Raw genomic sequence first — 19,887 nt, forward strand, 5'->3', positions numbered from 1 at the left:
AAAATACCTCTTATTAATTGACCCAAAGTGGTTCTCTACTGCAGTTTCGCTTTATTTCTGTCAATAAACCCACGTGTTTCCTCTCTTGAGCCTAGGAGAGGGGTTTTTGCCTGTCCATGGTGCTCACAGACTGTCCAGAGAGAGGAACTGACCTGAAATCCTCACGCACTCACACGTGCTCCTGAGCTGTTAGCTGTCCCTGCCTCTCTGCTGTTTGGGTTATCCAAATTAGAGCATGTAGATTATGGATTCCAGTGTCTGGTGCAGTTTCTTGGAGAGAGCAATAATAATTATAATAATAAAGGCATCCATAACAGAGCAGAAGGGGAATGCCTACAAATAATTTCTGAAGGAGCAGAGGTTCTTTTGCCTGTATGTGAAGTAATCTGTTAAATGAAGCTAAGTGTGTAGTGAGCTTCTGTTAAATTAGGTTTGTTATCAGTTAAAGAATGGTTTGGAAGTGGAGAAAGCTAACTGTCTAGTTATTTCTGAACACTGCGGTTCAGGGCACGTGCAGGAGGTGTCTGCCATGCACAGTTTCTCAGGTTTGGAACAGAGTGCGTTGCTTCATTGCTGAGGTAGGTAAGGTAGCTTACCATAAACCTTCCTTCATTGTTGATTAAAGTCGGAAGTGCTGCACACGTGTATGTTTTGACATGGTGATTACTTTAAGAGCATTCATGAATGTGTAAAACTGCCAGTTACAAAAGGCTGCTTGTAGACACCCTGGTAAAGACTTCACTGAAATAATGAAACAGGGCAATGTGACCACAGTACCCTGTGGGTAGAAGCTTCGCTGCTATTTGGAAGTGCTGGCAATCATGCCTGATATTCAGTGAATTCAGTAGCTTGGGATAATAGGCACTTCAGTAGACCTGACCCTCCTGCACCGATCCCTGCTTTATTGACAACTGTCTCTTCAGACTGGCAAATTTTTCTTAAAAAAGAAAAAAAAAAACCTTTTTTTCTTTTCTGTGCAGTTAGTTCTTGTCATCTAGAATTGCAGCCTGCTTTTCCAGTATTGAAAGCAGTTGCTTTATCTTGCTGAATAGCTTTCAAGTAGTTGAGCAGGCTTATTTTCAAATCAGGCAGCCATTTATATGTCAGTTCTGTTGTGACCGGCTTAATAGCAGGTAACGACAATTTGAAACAACCAGCTATGCATTATTCCAGTCTTCAACTATAACTTAAAATCTTAAATTTTTTTGATTGCTGGACTCAAATTGAGAAAAAGGGATGCAGAACAGCCTCTGCTAGGCCCCCCACATGCTGTCTATGGAACTAAATGTCTTAAAAGTATGAAACAAGCTTCTGAAACAGGTACACTAAATTTTCTGATAACTTCTGAATCCTTAAATTGAACATTGATAGAAAGTTTTTAACTGCCTATGTGAACACTTCCTATATTAACTGTTTTTTTTTTTTCTTTAATTGGTAACTAGGACAAAGATACAGGCTTTCACAAACGTTATTGCTTGATTAAATGCGCATCTCCGGAAGATGTTCAGAATATACTTCAAAAGGACTCTCACATACTTGAAGGTTCCAAGGTAATAGATGTCAATTCCTTTAATGAAATAACATAATGAGCTGGGTCTTTAATTCTTCTTTTGGATACAGTAATGTCAAAAAATTGCCATACAAATTCAAGTGAGGTTAAATGTTTTGCCACTTAAGTATGCTTTTGGTGTGTTTTAAATAATTAATAGTTGTTTATTCCACCATCTCAGCTTGACTTATTAGGGTCATATATCCATAGACACCGTAGAGATCCCATATCCAGAGATCAAAGTTTTTTCCTATGCTAAGGTAAAGGAACATGAACGTGGTAAAACTGTTGAGAAACCACTGTGCAACTTATTTGTAATAAAGCTTTCTGTAGGCAGACTCCACCATCTAATTCTTATGTTGGGGAACAGAAGGAAGATGACAGAATAAAGCTCAGCTTTAAACTTCAGTGAAAACAACTGACGGTGGAGTGACAGCTAGAAATTCGCCTTTGGTATGGCCACTAAATCGGGGGGAATTACTGAAGGGATTTCCTTGTAGACTTGAATGTGCTTGATATGACCTAGCTTTACTATATAGCACAACAAGCAGTCTGATCAGTTAATGTCTTTGAACACTCAGTAAGAATCCAGCCATATTGTTCTGACAGCTAGTCTCCTGAAACTTTTGATGCAGAGATGTCAAGAGTAGAATAAATTTGCAAGATTGCTGCACGGCTGCCAGCAGTATGTTGACTGTGGTTATTTCAGGACATACTCCTAAGAGTTGACCTCTGAGTTAAACTGTGGTGCAGAAGGGAAGTAGAAATCAAGCAGTGGTTTGCTGAATTCAGTCTTGAAATGTGACAAGCCAGACCCTAAGCTAATGTCTTAAATTGAGTTGAAAGTAACATAGTTGCATACAGCTAACATCCTATTAAATTAAGTACTCTGACTAGCAGAGAGGAATATCTAGTGTCATTTTCTCCATTTCTGGAAACATTGCCACATTTTATTCTTGAAGTTGTAAAATAACCACCTTCATTTACCTGCCAGGGGTGTGTGTGTTGTAGAGTGTAATCTAAAAAAGAGCTAAGATGCTTCTTTACAGTGAAATGAAAACGAGAAGGCAATTAGGCTTCTTCATTTTTTAAGAAAGGCAAGCTTCTCTAGAAGGAAAATATATGATCACGTCTCCCATTTTCTGTGTTAGCTTCTGTTCCACTTCAAATTCCAAGCTTAGAAGAGGTTTTGCTGATAAAAGTCAGTGTTGTCGTGTGAATGTTTTTAACTTTCATGTCAGGAACTTAGTATTTGTGATTATAGCTCACAGAAGAGGAGAGGTGTCTTCCATACAAATGTTTTAGAATATCAGAAGCTTAAAAAAAATAATTAAATCTTCTTGCCTAATGTGAATAATTTCCATTGTTTTCAGCTCTCTGTCAAACTGCAGCAAGGTAGAAGATACAATCAGCAGAAGGAAGAAAAAGACTAAATGAGTGGTGGAAGGAGGCTTTATTTCACTAAACATAAAGAAACTAAAATAAAGATTATGGAGAAACCATGACTGAGTATTTGATTTAAAACAGAATCCAGCTGTTTCCCCTCCTTGTTCAAATAAACTATAGAACCACACTAAAGAAACACTGAATCATAAGCTCTCTAGCATCCATTATAGCATGAGACAGTAATTATATACAGCAGGAGAGCTTTTTAACAGATGAAATAAAAGCTTCAGCTACATACAAAAACTAAAGCTGGAGGAAGGGGCTACGTTCTTACCCTGAGATGCTGGGCAACAGGGAATGGGCAAAGTCAGATCACTTGCTAGAGCACAGTTCCCCTGTGAAATATTTCAAAGGGGTCTCCCTTCTTCCGCTCTCCATGGGTAGCTGTCCTGTGTCGAAGAACTAACGTGTATATGTATCTCCACCTGGCACAAGAGTTCTGAAATGCTTTATATAACGCCATCCCCCTACACACCTCTGTGATATTAAAAATGCCTTTTAAAGGAAGTCCAAGCAAGTAGTCCATTTCTTTGCTACTCAAGGAATGGAGGCATTTATTCCTTCCTCCGCTTTTTGCTCTCATGCTCGTGTTCTTTAGGGCGGCTGCTATCGGAGGGCCGTTTAGAACCACCATGTTGTTTGGCTTCTTCCAGAAATTTGTCCAAACCAAATGGATCCTCCTCAAATTGAACTGGTCCATCCCTGCCTCTCCCTCTGGTGTTACGATCCGAGTTCGAGAACTCTTTGTCGGGAACAAACCTGGGGGGGGAGGGGGGGAAGAGATGATACTCAGTTGCTTTTAATTTCAGAATCCTAATTAAGAATATTTTGTATTGTTTTTCCCCTTACCTATTTGTCTTTATTCGAGCCTCTAGATCATCACCATACATATCCTTATCCACATTTTTACTTGGTCTGTAGATGTTTTGGGCCATATCTTTTCCACTTCTCCAGGGCTGGTCATAAACATTATAAATTTCATCCTCCCCTCCAGCAAAGCCACTGTCCATACCCTGTGAAGAAGAAAGATGTACAGCTGTATAATACAAATAAGTACAAAACCAGCTAAATTAATTTTAACATCAAGATACAGGCATGCTGTCAGACAGATACAAAAAGATGCCGTTGTGTGATTTACTACTGATTTCCAGCGAGTTCAAGCACTTCGTTAGGGTATGAGTAGTCTTGGCTCTGGGATTAAGACCGGACAACATGACACAATGATTACCAGCCTCAGTTAGGGCCGCTTCTACTCTGTCAGAAAGCAACAGGAAGGATGGCAGGTCATTCGTATTTCAGAATAATGGATCATGTCAGTCTGCCCCGCAAGTACAGCTGTCTACAATGGCCAAGTACAACCACACAGAAACGCACGTTATTCAGAATTTCTGGAAAACATGATTTAAGCTGACTGATCCAAATCACGAGTTTATGTAAACCATGAAAAGTAGAAGAAATGCCTGCTTGTTCAATTTTGACTCGTCAGCTTCCCATTCCGCCTGCAAGTCTTTCATTGGAGACATGAAAAAGAATGATTGACACACTGCAGGACTATTGAGGGACTTTTTAAAGCCTAGTCTACTTTTTCATCTCTCAATAGTACAAAGTTCAGGGACAACAAATGTTCCTGTTCACTATTTATATCTTCAGAAGGGTTTTTCACAGAAGCAGTAATGGGAATGGCAAGTATTTACTTGCTTCTCTTTCAGAGCACATTTCCCCTATTCAATCAGTGCATTTATACAAAAGAAAATGAAGTCGCTGCAGCTTGAAGGCAAAACACATACACTTTCTCCCCACAAACCCAATCCACTTCAATCCAGTTATACATTTTGAATATCCCATTTTTGTGGCATCAGCTATGGATAAGTAAGATCAGTAGTTTGCTACCAGTTATGTAGAGATCTCTTTCAGAGCTCATCCACACCATCCATAAAAACAAGGTCCCTTTAGGACTCTAGCCACACTCAGTAGGGCAGGATGAACTGTTGGTGTGTTCTCATGGAAAAATAAACAGCTGTGAAAAGTTATTTTTACCTTGGTCTGGTTGAACAGCCTCTGGTCATACTGGACTTCATTGGATGGCCTAGGGTTGGGTACCCCTAGGGCAATAACTTCACTGATATCTCTGTTTTCATTTCTCTGCAGCTTTGACCTGAATTTAAAATTTTAATCTTTATTAAGTCAGATAAACCATATTTGTTGATATACTCAACTGCAAGCCAATTTTGTATTAGCTGCTAACAATTTGCCCCAGATACCATATGTTAGCCATTACTGTTCTTTACTAGGTAACATTTAAAATTTGTCTCCTAGAAAAGGAAGCATTTGCAAAGTTATATTCAGCTGGGATTAACATTTAAATTTACTTTCCACTATCTGCAATTTATATCAAGCTGACTTGGTCTAAAATGCCATATTTATTTTTTTCACGAAACAGTGTTCATTATATTCTAGAAAGGCTGTGCAATCTACTTTTAATATATTAGAGATTTTAAGCGTACAGAAGCCATTTGTACTTAGAAATCTTACTGGCTGAGAGAAACAAGACACTTGAGCTTACATTCATAAATCTAAGCTCACTTCCCATGAACAGCTTCAAGGAACAAAGCCACTGATACTGTTTAGATCTCATAGAAAATACAGGATGTATCACTGTGACTCACCTTTTGTCAGGGGCTGCCCTGGAGAGATTTCTGTCATGCTGTCTCTCTTTGCGCCGGTCATGTCTTATTTCATCCCTTTCTCTAGCTTCTCCATCCTCTGAGCAAATGCAAGATTGTTCATTATACACAACTACTGAAGTCTGAATTAACTATGGCACAAGTATTGGCACGGTGATGAATTCAGTATTCATTTCCAAAAGAGAAGTGACCCTTAGCACTGTTTAAAATGTTACATTTTAAATAAACACCTCATGGAAAACTTTTTCATGTCACAAGCAGTTAACTGTCCTTGATAAGAGACCCAAAATATAAATATAAATATAAATACAAATATATAAATATTTAGTATAGTATAAAGTATAAAATGTATAAAAAAAAGTATAAAAATATTGTTCAAACACAAGCATCTAAGTGCCTGGAAGAACTTTCCATGACTCAGTATCATTAAATCACTTGGATTGGAAGGAGTGTCTATTTCAACCTCCTGCCCAAAGCAGGATCAATGCTGAAATCAAACCAGGCTGCCATTAGGTACCCCCAAGCAGAACAACAAGCTTCATTCCTCTCAGCATCTTACTATGCAGATGCTCCAGCCACCTGACCATTTTGGCGACCCTCCACTGAACTCACTCCAGTTTATCAATGTCCATCTTGTACCATATTCCAGGTGCAGTCTAACAGATGATCAGTAAAGGGAAACTATTCCTTTCCTTAACCTCATGGCTACATTCCTGCTGATGCAGCTTAGTATGCCCCTTGCAATATTGCTACTGCCAGGGCACGCTGCTGGCTTATGTTCAGCACTCCCAGGTGTTTTTCAGCAGAGCTGCTCTCCAGCTTGCCAGTCTCCCTGCCTGCACTGTTGGAAAGAGGTGAGTCCACCCCAGCTGCAGTATTTGGTACTGTATGACCATATCCTCCACCGTTTAGCAAAGTAAGAGAACTGCTCTGTAAATTCAACACCTCGATCTTTGAAATGTAATTTAAATCAAGACATAAGATTTACCACAATGGTTATGATTTAGTTAGGTTATTAGATTTTGTGCCTAGTGGCCAACAAAACTATAGCTCTATAAGACCAATTATAATATCAGACAAAATATTATTTACCATCTTTGAAAACTTACAGATGGTTTAGTTCTCATAGATGAAGTCAGAACAATTGTCTTCTGAAAAAAATATCAATTATAACAGTCCGTGAAAGCCATTACGTGTACCAATCCAGTTGCAATTATGAATTTCTCAAAGTCCTAAACCTGTACACGCTCAACCTCACAGCAGTGTATTAAACTCAGATCCCACCAAAACAGACCCCCACAAAGTAACCAAATACACTGACTGTTGAAGGGAAGACATAAGAAGAGATGTCATGCTTATAGTCGACATTTAAGTACTATAAATTCTCAGGTTATTTCTGCAAACATGCACTTCAGAAAGCGTTAAAAAAAACAACACCACAGTATCTTCGTAACAAAGAAACGTACCTTTTTCAACATGGGTTTTGATCCCTGCTCTTCTCTCCCTTGCTTTCTGGGCCATTTCTCGGAGCTTTTCCTCATGTTTCTCCTTTTCTTTCTGAGCCATTTTCCTCTCCACCTGGGCACGCATCTCTACAGCCTCACGAGCCTGTACACGTAAGACCCCTAGTTAAAATGACAGAAAGCTAGCAGCTGGGACGCAAGCAGATCATCTGTCCCAGAACTACACAGTAAACAGGGAAAGAACTGAGCTACATAGTTAAAGTTCAAAGCCAGATAACCACAGCCCTTCAAGCTCAGAAACAACAGACACCACATCCGATAATTTAACCCACACTGAGCCACTGACTCTAAGATACTGGAGATAAAACCTTATGGAAGCCCAGAAGCAGGACAGACCAAAACGCTATAGCCTATTCCCAGTTATCTTCCCAAGGAAATAAACATATAATGAAGGTTAAAACCACATGAAATAGAGCAGTTTCAACAACCACCTGACCTTTCTGTCAGCTATATAGAGAGCCTCAGCGAGCTTGGCAAAGTTTTCATTAATATGAACAGTCTGCAATCCTCTGCCATCTGCAGCCAGACGCTTGTCTAATGGAATTGTGTAACCCTAAAGTGGAAACAGATAGGCAGTTAATCACAGACATTGACATTTTTAATAGCAAACTATTAGATTCATTGTGTAAGAAAAAAAAACACACCACAAAACACAGAACTTGGCCATTCATAAATAGGCTGCAATAAACCCCTTTTATATGTACTCCAGATTCATACCAGGCAATATTAAGCTTCCCTCCGATTCCACCCCATCTCAAATCTAGATCACATTTTCCATTCAAGTTCCATCTTCACAGAAATGAGAACGAGTTTTTGATTAATAAGCTCCACTTTTTCTTTTTGTTAAGAACTACAGGTATTAGCTGTCTTAAGTCGCTACATGGTTTTACTGTTCGTGCTTAAAACGTTCCCCAAACTGTTTTCATACCTATGAAGAGGTCAGCTGACTCAAAAATGAGAAAGTAAGGGGCAAGGCTGCTAGCAAAAGCAAAAGACACTAAATGCCAGCTTTGCCTTTAGAAGCTGAAAACTGGAAGTATTTATAGAAGATATTTTAAGATTCTTTAGAGAGCTCTACACATTTTTTGCTTTGGTATTAGCATCTGTAACCTAAAATTCGATCTACTAATTAGTGTCAGTCCCAGTTATTTATACAGCTGTGTTTGGGTAGAAAAATAACATCAAAACATGCAGCTTTTCCTTCCTCCATTCAGAGAGGCCTCCTCACAACAACAGCTTGTTATGTTTGAGAACAATTAGACTGGTCATTGCAGGATATTATAAATTCTCCTTTCTCTCTGAACAGAAACATAGCTACTGAAAAAAAACACGAAGGTATAGGACATACCTACTCAACAAGAAATAAAAATAGCTAAGCTAACCACTAATAAGGATAAATGAGTGCAAAAACACCAAAAGGGTAACTTTCCAGAGACTGACTATAGCACAAAAAAGAAACATGCTTGGTTCTCTAAGAACTACCTTTCCCTTTTTCAGTGTAGATGTGTTTAGTTTGTGAGCTCCAGAGACTTTGGTTTCAAGCTCTACATAGTGCACTATTACAGGGATTTTAACTAATGTCATTTTTTTCCTCTCAAAATGTATGATCTCAGCCACGAAGTAATATATCCTCTCTGCTCTGTACTGTTGTCAATTTAACAACTCTAATATGCCAGAGAGAGAAAAACTGAGCTGTACAACTGTATGTTCTCCACGCTGGAAGAAGCCAGTTTATGTCACTCTAGGGATTTAAAACCAGTATTATTCAGGCTGTGCATCATTCAGAGATGTCCCCCAGTAAGGTGCAGTATTAGAAAGGTGAATTTATGACAACTTAATTACCTTTGCATTTTTCCAGTTTGAAATGCACGGAGGAATTTTCCACTCTTGTTGCTCTTTCACAGTCATCTGATAGAGGAGAGAAGGCAAAGTCATCTTTAGATTTATAGCAAAAGGACATACTGTTTTCTTTCGTAAAGGCAGCTATAAAACTATTGACATGAGTTAGAGTACAAGCTTCAGGACACCGCTACAAGAAAACAACCCTTCTTAGCAGCAATGAGATGTTCATTTCTGCACTGTACCTTTGATAACACTGAAGGAAGTTACAACATAGCTATTCAGCCACCCTCTTAAGCTGTCATCACACAGACCAGAACTTACAGCCAGCTTGTTAACACTTGAAAATTTAATGGCAGTTCAACTTGTAAAAAACTGATGAACCACTACGCTCACCTCTCAGAGAGAAGATAATCCTTCACAATACAAGAAAAGCCCTATTGTGTTGTTTATGAGTAGCATGAGTGCACCAAGGCTAAAGTTTGTGTACTCATTCACACCACAGACAACCCCAGCAATAAAGACCTGCATAAAATCCGTGAGAAACCTACTCAAACTTTGACAAGTCACATAGGAAAAGAGGTACTTTCAGAACTGTCCAAATGAAAAAATAATCTTCACTGGGCACCAACCTACCACTTAACATCATGTTAAAAGAACAAGGAAGAGAAGGTGCGCAGAAATTAACTGGATCAAAGTAGAATTTGGGAATCCACCTAGAAGTTAAAAATTAAACAGCTATGGTATTTCATACCTTTCTACTTGGAGAGTGCATTACAGGCGCTGGAGGAGAAGGTGGTCCACGTGGAATCTTCTTGTTAATTCTGAACAATTAACAAAAAAACTACTATCAGCATGTTGTACGGGAATATACTTCATAATCTTTTATTTTTTAATGAAGAAGTTTTGAATACTTACTTGAATCTTGGAGGCTCCATAGGATCCTTCTGCATTTCCACCATCCGAATAACTCTCTGTTTTGCTCCAGAGTTGAAGGCAACGCCTTGCTGCGACGGTGTGTACCTGGATAAAACAAAGCGCTTCAACTCTCTGCAGGCAGCCACCCGGGTATTCCCTTCCCACCTCAGATTTTATTCAATTTACTGCTCTAGCTGCATTTTAATTTTATCCACACCAGTTAAAGACTCTTCCACTGTAAATGCCAGGAGCAGGTAACTGCACGGAGGATATTGGACTATATGCAGGTAATCAACTACACTAGACGGAATGCATCTTCCCAGGGCCACATTCTCCTGTTTCAACCTAGATTCAGAAAGCCATTATAAGCAAGGACCAGCTTCCTAATAATTCCAAATTATTTCTTTTTTTTTTTTTTTTAACTACACAGGAAGAATCTTGTTATATCCCTTGTTTTAGCTTGTAATTCCCAGTAAGGAGTCTGTTTCCAGGGCAGCATCATCCATAGTCCTCCCTGACAAATCTGTATTTCGTTGCTACAGCAATAAGCCTCCTTAAGTGCCACAACTCACGACATGTTGACATACCTCAGCACACTTCAAACTCTGTTATCATCAGCAGGTTAATTCAAAGTACACAAACTAGTTTTATCCTACTTACAGGAGAAAAGAATTTAAGAGGAATTTCTGTTCTCATAAATTAAAGGAATATTCTGATTCTATATGTAACGTCTTATACATGCACCAGCAATACTTACCGGATGTACTGCGCAGGAGCTAATTTGTCAGCTGCTCGAACTGGCATGGCTGCTGCAATTTTCTGTGAAACTGATTTCTCCAAGGCTGCTCTTGTCTTCTCTGTTATCTGAAGGCAAAAATACCACAGTACGCATCTCATCAAATATGCAAGACACACAATGTACCTCCGATAACCAGGCACATCACTGCCTACAATACCTCTCTAATTGTCTCCTCATCTGGTCTTTGCAGTTCAGGATCATCCACATTCATGACCTCTTTTGGGACAAGATCCGTGTATTTGCTGTAAATAATCTGAAAGACAACATATTTTATTAGTGCTGGAGAACACAAATAAATAGAAGTATTGCAAAGGAATATTTCAGGCCTTGATTAAGTTTTAGGTATTAATTAAATTGTATACAACAGTATACAACAATTAATTGTAGTGCATTTATTGTATACAATTACACATTGCTCAATGGGGGACTTCCACAGAATAGGAATGTACTCTTCAGTCCAATTCACAGATGGGATATTGGCAAAAAAACCAACAACAATCTGATGAAATACAATTACATAAACCACTTTCAGAACTGGAACTAGGCACTGTTTCCTGCTTCCCTTTCCTATGCTTCTCCTTCTTCAGGCTTCAAAACAAACAGAAAAGTCAAGTTTATATTTCTGTTCTCAAGGATTTCTTAAGATTTTCATACACATCTTTTTCAGTATCTAGAATTTTTCATTTCATTACATTTGCTACATTCTTGGAAAAAAATGCTGAAGAAATCTTTTCTCAACACTTTCCCTTACACAGGCACTTCAGTCTTCATAGAACACGCAACTAGCTGTCACCAGGTTTTCAGTCCCAATTTAAAATGTACGGAAAGAATGTTATTAGACAATTACAGGGGGAAAAGCTCTATTATACTGCACTGATGTTTCACATTTATCCAACAAATAACATCAGAAAGTCTTAATTCAAAAAGTTAAAAGTTATTATAGCTATTATTTCAAGTTTATTATAAAGTACATGTCCAACTATGAAACAGACCTTTAGCCTCAGTATTAATTTGACACATGAGCCATTTACTGCTTCTCATCTTTCACTCCTAAAATTTTAATCCTTTACATTAGCAAAAACAATATCACAGCATCTTAAAAGCTGAAAGAAGGATAACTGCAGAGCAGCGGTCCTCTATTTAATTCTAAACCCAGATGTCTTGCTGAACAAAGAACCAGGTATGCTGCAATCATTCGGATTATCCCAAAAGACAAAACAGGAAAAAAAAAAATATCTAAGAGGTTCCCTCAAAACTACAGCATTCTGAGGTACAAATGAGTTACATGAACTAGTTAAACCCTAAAATAACGCATGCAAATGGAAAGCTGCAGTAATGTGGAAGAAATCAATAACATGCATGAAATTTGGCTGAAACCACCACATTTTTTGTCTTCATCAAAACCTGACACACTTGCATGTCCTAATTGGAGTCCTTTTTCTTGGGTGATAAAGACAGTCAAATGAAAGATGTTGTTGCACTGTGTTGTTTTTCTACACATTTACACCATTTTAACATTGAAATTCAGTTGTTTTATTGATCCAGGATCAAGGGGAAACTGGGTCCGTTTGATATTGTAATATGCTCATTCCCTACCATTTTTCATGTAGGGAATTTAAAATGAAGCATTGGCCTGAAAAGCAGAATCTCCTAGCCACAAGTGAAACGCTCAATTTTTGGTACAGACAGACAATTCTTTTTCTGGATGAGGCAGCCTTAACAGGCAGCAATTAGAAATCTGCATGTCATTGTACCATCAGAAAAAGAACAATCTTACCTAACTAGCTCATGGTAGGATTTAGTCATCAATCGCATTCAGAGTTCCCACAAGATACCTGATAGAGACAAGTGTCTTGACAGAACGTTCTTCATGTAACACTGAAATCCTTCCTCTCAATATATTTTATTCTATATATCCAGAAGAGCTCTGTACAGTGCTCATCAATCTTGCATATAAGTCAAGAAGCTACTATTAAGCCTTGCAGAATGAGTGCCTTCCTCTGATTCCTCCATATGAGGCACATAACACCTCAGAAGTTGTTACAACTCTGTTTCGAAGCCTGACAAGCACACCACAGAAAAAAAACAGGCAACGAGCTCTCAAGTCAAACTCTGTGAGGAAGGTGAATATGTTATGAGTAACGAGTACTTTTGAAATTATTTTAGTTCTATTCATGTTCTCTTAACCTGTCCCATTGCTGTGACTGGAGTTCCTTCAGCGGTGGAACTATTCCCTTATGAATGTTTCAACTGAACTCACTATCTTGAGAGAAAACTGTAGACAAGATTTGTGGTCCTTTTTTCTCTATTCATGTCTAAGCCACAGCCTTGGACCAGAAAGAAGAAATCTATCTCCTGCACAGAAAAATCACTCTTGCCAGGAAACAAGTAACGGACCTAATAATTCCATTCTTTAATTTCACTCTTTTTTCTGTCCTAATAAAAACGCAGTAAGCAATTACATGCCCTTTTTTTCCTATTAAGGAGACAGAGCATTAGTTTCACCGTTGTATGTCGATTATTGATGCCCCAAGCCTTATTTTAGCCTGTCTTGCAGTCATGTGAGTACAGGAAGTATTGGCAGAGTTCACAGCAGCACAAGAGCTAGCCGTACAGCTAGCGCTGGAAGTCTTTCCTCTGGATAACCACATGGAACTGCACCCCTGGGTCCATAAGGTCGTGCATCCAGATCTATCAATGTTATGCCGTCTTTCACATCTAGCAGACTTTCTGCTAGCCCCAAACAGAAGACTTGTCAGACTATCTCCATTATGTCAGCATTTTTCAAGGAAAACTCTCTGAAGCAACTATTTTTTAAATATCTAAGGGAACAGATGCAAGAGAGATGAACCAGTACTACAGCAGAAATTGCTGACAACCCACCTAGATACAGGGCCTGATGATGGAACTGCTGCCTCTAGGAGCAGGCAGAACACTAAATTCAACTTCAAAAAAATCCATAAACTGTAGCAAAAGCAAAGTCTGCTTCTTAACTCAGACCAAACAAGTAGCTCACAGAACAGTGTCAGAAACTCCATCTCATTTCTCACAGGCTACTAAGTATCTGTTTCTCTTAACTCTAAGATTGAAGAAATATTTGAATTATGACTGCTGCTCTCAGGATAATAAAACTTTTCTATGTAATCCTACTGACACTGTGCTATCAAAACCTCTATCTTACAGAAAGTATTTCACAGTATTCAACTCAATACTCACTGAAGAACTGCTCCCTATGGCATATTTACTAGTATCAGGTCTTCCAGTGAAATCGTTTCAAATACCTCATTTTCCTGCAGTTTTACTCTCCCTTAAGTCACAATATTTTGTCTTTAATCTCAGCATTTACATTCTGCTGGATGCAATTGGAATTAAACTGATCCAGAAGAAAGAGCTGAGAGAAGGAAGTTAGGAAACCCTAATTCCAGCCCAGCTGCTACCAGAGTTCAGTTTTGGAAGAGCTACTCATCTCTGCCATACTGCTCAGTATGGCCACAAAATGAGAAAATGCCTGCTTTTTATAGCTTCCATACAGATAACTTAATAAACGCTGATGCAGATCTTCATGAATCAAATAACGACAAACATTAATAGCTTAAATTTAACCTTGCTAGAACTTAGTTTCTTAACTGCTTTCCAAGCTCTTGCTTGACATTCTTTAGCAGCAGAGAGCAATGCTGGAGTACACTACTGTGAAGAAATCTTATTCTTTAGAGTATTTTCCTAATTCTGAACCAAATGAGGCACAGCAGAAGATCAGTCACTCTGTTCTGAAGTTTATCATCATTTCTAGTTCTTTTTCAAATATACTTAGATGCTGATGTTCAAATCCAAACAGGTTTACTATGTGAAAACTGAATCTGATCCTATAGGTGAATGTATTTTGACAAAGTTTTAAGAATTGGGGTTTAACAACACTTTTTTCTTTTTTTTCCTTCTTATTTGTCCTAAAGCTTCTCCCCAGAAAACCAGCATGATTGTTACTTCTTGTGTACTCTTCTGCTCCGATTTTTTCCCATTTTGGGATAAGTCAAATGTCTATTTATTATCAAGTATTTAGCATCACAGAATTCTATAAATGTATTCAGTATTTTAGCATCCTCCTCTTGACAAATAATTCCAGACACTAAAGTCTGATCAAAATACAATGAAAGTCCCCGCAATAACAATGTTACCACTGTATTGTTTACATTTTGTCAGACTACTTTCTATCCATATGACAGCACGGAGTCTAATTGATTTGAACTCATTTCTTTTTGAAAGGTGTTGCAGTCTTTTAAGATAAACAGGACGAGAATATACAAGATGTAACACTTTTGTTACTCAACTGAGATAGAGTTAAAATACAAAATCCTACAGACATTAACTTTCTGCAATTTTGGCAACTGTACATATAACTCCTCCAGGTGTACATCCCAATCTACGCATTTGAAAAAAATATTACCTTGTCCTTTGATTGTCCTTGTCGAGCAATTGCATCGTATTTTATTTTTCCTTCTGCATCCACCTGAACAGCCAAAGCATTGGACATTTTCTTCTTTCGGCCCATATCCAACGGATATTGGGCCACATGAATTTCTGGGAAAGCACCGCCATCTCCAAAATCCTACACAAAAGAAAAAGTTGTGAACGACTGAAAGACAAAAACACAGCATAACATTTGCACTGGTGGGAAAGGAAAAAAGCAATGGATTGATTTTAACAAAATGAAACTGATATATGCTCATGCAGATTTACAATATTAGAGCAAAATTGCTCTCGTAAGAGAGCAATTGACTACAGAACTTACACTTGTTAAAAGAAAAGACATTAAAATGCATAGACATCTTGCAGAGAAGTATCTTAAATTATTTCTTGCACAGAGAAGTAGCCTATATCACTGGCTGGAACATGCAGGCACTACAATATGACAGACAGTACGTGATCAATTCACATGCAAGTTATTAATTAGAACTTCAAGAACTTATCTGCTGTAATAAAGCAACGGTGGAAGTAAGAAAAAAATAACCAGTAGAGATTTTCATCATAAAATTACTACTATTGTAATTTTACTTATCACACCATAATGAAGTGAAGAAATTTAAAAAGCTTTCCACTCCTTTCAAGCCTGCAGCTCATGGCTGTACAATGGTACAGATGCCAGCTATTTCCTTATTTTGACGTGCGAATACATTGAAAACTGGGCAAGCACCCAATAGCCCAGTGTTCTTAACAGTTTATTTCTCCTCTTGTTCAACCGGTTGCTCTAAAAGCCTCTAAGGAACACAAGTAAAATAAAGACCTCTTCAAACAGACCACCCTGACTCAGTAATGCTGAAGACACACATGGAATTGGTACTGTTGCTAGACCAACTTCAGGCTATGGTTTCAAAAGCAGTTCTTCAAAGGAAGCACTTGCTTAAAGCACCACCAGCATCTCCCCACCCTCTGTTGCGATGGCATTGCCTTTTTTTTTTTTTTTTTTCTCCAAGGGAAAGGAATAGTTGTCTTAGGTAGACTGATCCCCCTCCATATTCACCAGGGGACCAAATAATTAACACCACTGCAACGGACGGCGTGGACTGAGGCTGGAGCAAGCGGGCAGAAGGCTTCCTTCCAAAGCAGCACATGCTTGTGCTGGCTTCAAGCGCTCCCTGAAATACAGCTTCAGTTATCTAATGTCTTCCGCTGGATGTCCCACATTCAACACGTAATTACAGAATCAATGCTCGAGCACCAGCCAGAACAAAAGCCAGTCCTTCCTCAGAATTTTTTTACATAATCGGATCTACTAAAAACAGATATTGTTTTTCAATGGTGGCATTCTAGGATCACTGGATAAAGGTTGTATTTCATAAGCAACTACTACTGAAGAATTTGCATTTCTTTATGAGGCAGAAAGGGAAGTCCCTGACAGCCTTTTGAGATGTCTATCATTTTGTGGCCTGGTGATGCTGGAAACTGTTTGACCTGACTTCTTAAGAAGTTGTTTTTGCTAACACTTGAAAGAATAAGCATGAAAATTTTAACTTTAGTAATGAAAAGTGTAGGTGGGAACTGAAGTGAAAGTATAAATTTTAATACCACATGCTTTATTAAACGCGGAAACCCCATAAAAATGTTTTAGTTCAGACAACCACAGGAATTACTGTTTGAAGTCACCTTATCTACCACTAGTTGATCACCAAGGTGCTGCATTAATCTTTAAGACAATGGGACTAACTCAGAAATATGAGAGTAAGGCTGTTAAAAACTCATGCAATGACAGCATTTGGGAACAACACAGGATCACACAAGAAATAGCAGGATCATACAAGAAATACTGTATCAAAACCTGAAGAGCATGCCTTGTCCCAAGAGCAGTGGTTTCTGACTCATCACAGTAGGTCTCAGACGTTATGTCAAATACCGTTTCAAAATCTGCAAGGTTTTGTGGCTTACAGTGGAAAAACTGCACAAAAACACTTTGGTACTGGAACTATACATCTGTATTTGCCATTCTACCTTTTAACAATTCTGGTTGAGACCACATTGAACTGACAGGGATTATATCTAAATACACCTAACACCATCCAAAAGCATTTTGCCGGTAACATACTTGAACAATGAATATCTGACAAATTTAGAAGTTTTCTCCCAACTCTAACATGAATTTCTCCCTCCGTATCCCCCAGTAGCAGCTACCTTTTGCTACCCTAAGAACACAATACACACAGAACCACACAGCATTCTGTTCTTGGCTATCTACCTGTTCACTTATTCCAGCTACAATCTGGGTGTGTATTAAACAAATAGTGATGGAGGGATGATACGGATACCCTTTACAGAGCATCATTACATTCACAGGCCATAAACCAGAAGTACCACAGACCTATTTTTCATAAACAATCTCTGAAGAGAAGAAACCTTATAACATGCTTTTTGGCATCAAACTTTTAAAGTAACTCGGTTAATTACAGCAACTTCCCCCAACCCAAGAATACATCCATCAGGCTGGATGGGAATTCTGCATGTAGTAAGGCTGTGCACAGTTCTCTGCATTATGTTTGTGGTGCTCAGAGTTTACTTCTCCTCTAGAAAAGATACTTCTTTTCTCATTAACGCACACATACTGCTACAGCGTCTGTTTAAATATCTACCTCTAGTACGCGTGGTATCCATCCTTTCCGGTAACCATATGGGGGAGGTTCCCTTCGTGACGAGACTAGAGCAGTCTGCCTAGATCTCTGAGCTCTTGCTCTTTCTTCTAGTTCTAGCTGGTCTTGAGACAGCTGGGTTGGAGCTGGTAAAAAACTGCACATCCATAGACAGCCACGAGGAAAAAAAAAACACAAAAAGTTAATTCTCAGAATTTCCCACAGTGAAACTCAACCTACACTTGAGTCTACTACTAATTTAAATCTATTCAAATTATTAAATCTTCTCTACCATAGGTCTATGCAGACTTATTTAGAAACAATTTATGAAACTTATGCATCGCTCTCATAAACAAGAGAGGTTTTCTGAAATGGGGAAAAAGCAGCTTGTGCTTTCTCAGCATTCTGGAGGACTCCTACAAGATCCGATGTTAAATCCATCCATATTCCACCTTGCTTCAACCGGTGTGTGACAACAGCCATTCTCTAACAAGAGTGTCACACACCTCTGTGTACTCTTTCCACCAGCATCGAACAAGAAAACAAAACAGTCTAACCGACTCTCCCTCCCCTTCTCTCAAGGCAAACGCCCACAAACAGACCTGTCAACAGCCTCCCCCCAACCTTAGATACCTCCCGGCCAAAGTCGAGAAGCCAAAACCCTATTTCCCGACTTCCTATTTTCCAGCTCACGCAGACCCCGCAGCCCTTGTACGCGCTTTGTCGGGCAGCGCTCAGCTCCCTGGAGGTCGGCCTTTCAGCCCAGCCCAGCGGAGCCGCGCTCCTGAGGCCTGTAGGCGAGGCAGCGGCTTGCAACAAAGCCCCCACCCCTCGGTAAGGAGAACCGGGGGAGAGCCCCAGGGCTCCCGTCACCGCCAGCCCCGGCGGCGGAGCTCCCCCTTCCCGCGGAGGAGACGAGCGGGTGCGAGACCCCAGCACCCCCCTCCCCAATTCGCCCCTCCCCAACCCCCCCAGGGCCGCCTCAGCCTTCAGCGCCCCGCGGCCCGGCCCCTCAGCGGGCCCGGGGCCTAGGGGGGGGCCGGGGCCTAGGGGGGGGCCGGGGCCCGGGGCCTAGGGGGGGGGCCGCGGCCCGGCGGAACACCCCCGGAGCGCGGCCCCTATCGCCGGCTGGAGCCTCCCGCAGCGGCCGGGGAGCCGCGGGGAGGCCGGGGGGCGGCACCCAGCGGCGGGGGCCCGGGGGAGGCCCGGGGGGGCCCGCGGGACGCACCTGGTGAGCGCCATCTTGCCGCCGCCGTCTTCTCCGGAGCCAGGCCGCGGGAGCGGGGGGAGGGCGCCCGCCGCTGCGGCGCATGCGTCGGGAGCGGGAGGCTTCATGGGAGATGTAGTCCGGCCGAGCCCCCAGGCCGGCGGGGCCCCCTGCAGCCCCCCGGGAGCAGGCGGTGCCCGGAGAGCCCCCCGTGGGTCCCGGTGTGCGCCCGCCGCCTGTGTCCGGCAGCCTGGGCCCGCCCGCTGGGCTCCCTCAGGGGGAGGAGGTCTGGAGGAAGGTAAGGACGGTCCTGGCGGGGTCCTGTGCACGAGCTCCCCTCGTCCCCGCTGGGAACGGGTCGTGGTGACACAAGCGCGGCCGGCCTCTCGTGAGAGCTCTAGGCAAAGCTACAGACACAAAGCTTTGACGTAAATCGCTTATCAATAGTTGCCACGAGCAAAACTCCTCTGTCACCCCTCCTACCCTTTTCTGTCAGCTATTCGGCATTGGAATTGCCGTCGTATCTGGCCGTGTCGCCTCCTGGCTCAGGAGCTCGTTCTCGCCGTTGGAAGTTGGCACTGTGTCTGTCTGCAGCTGTTACGCTAGCTGCAGGTGAAGAACTATCTTTTTTCCCTCCTGCTTTTGCATTCCTGCTTCCTTCTTTGCTGTGAGCCGTTACTTAATGCTGTGTGGTAAATACACAACCCTGTGATCTGGTTTCCAACACGCTCTGTAAGACAGATGCAATGTAAAACTGTTGTTTAAAAGGTACAGCTGTCCGTGAGCAAGTTGCTCCTGCCCCACGGAGGT

The 19,887-nt window shown here is 40.7% G+C and overlaps 2 protein-coding genes across 3 annotated transcripts in view; one reads left to right on the forward strand and one right to left on the reverse strand.

Annotated features, from left to right (window-relative positions):
* Positions 1 to 2,987: 2,987 nt before the first annotated feature.
* On the reverse strand, positions 2,988 to 19,253 carry SNW1 (SNW domain containing 1). Its single transcript, XM_080592980.1, has 14 exons — positions 19,099 to 19,253; positions 17,874 to 18,027; positions 15,200 to 15,361; positions 10,916 to 11,011; positions 10,717 to 10,823; positions 9,960 to 10,064; positions 9,796 to 9,865; positions 9,045 to 9,110; positions 7,639 to 7,755; positions 7,146 to 7,287; positions 5,662 to 5,758; positions 5,033 to 5,150; positions 3,845 to 4,008; positions 2,988 to 3,754 (listed from the first exon to the last, which is right to left on the reverse strand). The coding sequence occupies exons 1-14, from the start codon at positions 19,203 to 19,205 to the stop codon at positions 3,550 to 3,552; spliced, it is 1,710 nt and encodes a 569-aa protein (XP_080449106.1). The 5' UTR covers positions 19,206 to 19,253; the 3' UTR covers positions 2,988 to 3,549.
* Positions 19,229 to 19,887, forward strand: part of ADCK1 (aarF domain containing kinase 1) — an 88,125-nt gene continuing 87,466 nt past the window's right edge. For both annotated transcript variants that reach the window (XM_080592984.1, XM_080592986.1), the window contains exon 1: positions 19,229 to 19,375. The gene's annotated coding sequence lies outside the window, so the exon portion shown is untranslated. The remainder of the gene's footprint in view (positions 19,376 to 19,887) is intronic.

The sequence above is a fragment of the Anser brachyrhynchus genome (genome assembly GCF_964034855.1).
Source record: "Anser brachyrhynchus genome assembly, chromosome: 5".
Taxonomy (NCBI): domain Eukaryota; kingdom Metazoa; phylum Chordata; class Aves; order Anseriformes; family Anatidae; genus Anser; species Anser brachyrhynchus.

Bases quoted from the DNA above. Each gene is read 5' to 3' on its own strand.
- SNW1 (XM_080592980.1), bottom strand. From the start codon at position 19,205: ATGAAGCCTCCCGCTCCCGACGCATGCGCCGCAGCGGCGGGCGCCCTC. The intron at 10,065-10,716 runs GTAAGTATTGCT...TGTTTTATCCAG, and splicing joins GCTCCTGCGCAGTACATCCG to GTACACACCGTCGCAGCAAG. The intron at 7,288-7,638 runs GTCAGGTGGTTG...TTACGTGTACAG, and splicing joins TCTATATAGCTGACAGAAAG to GCTCGTGAGGCTGTAGAGAT.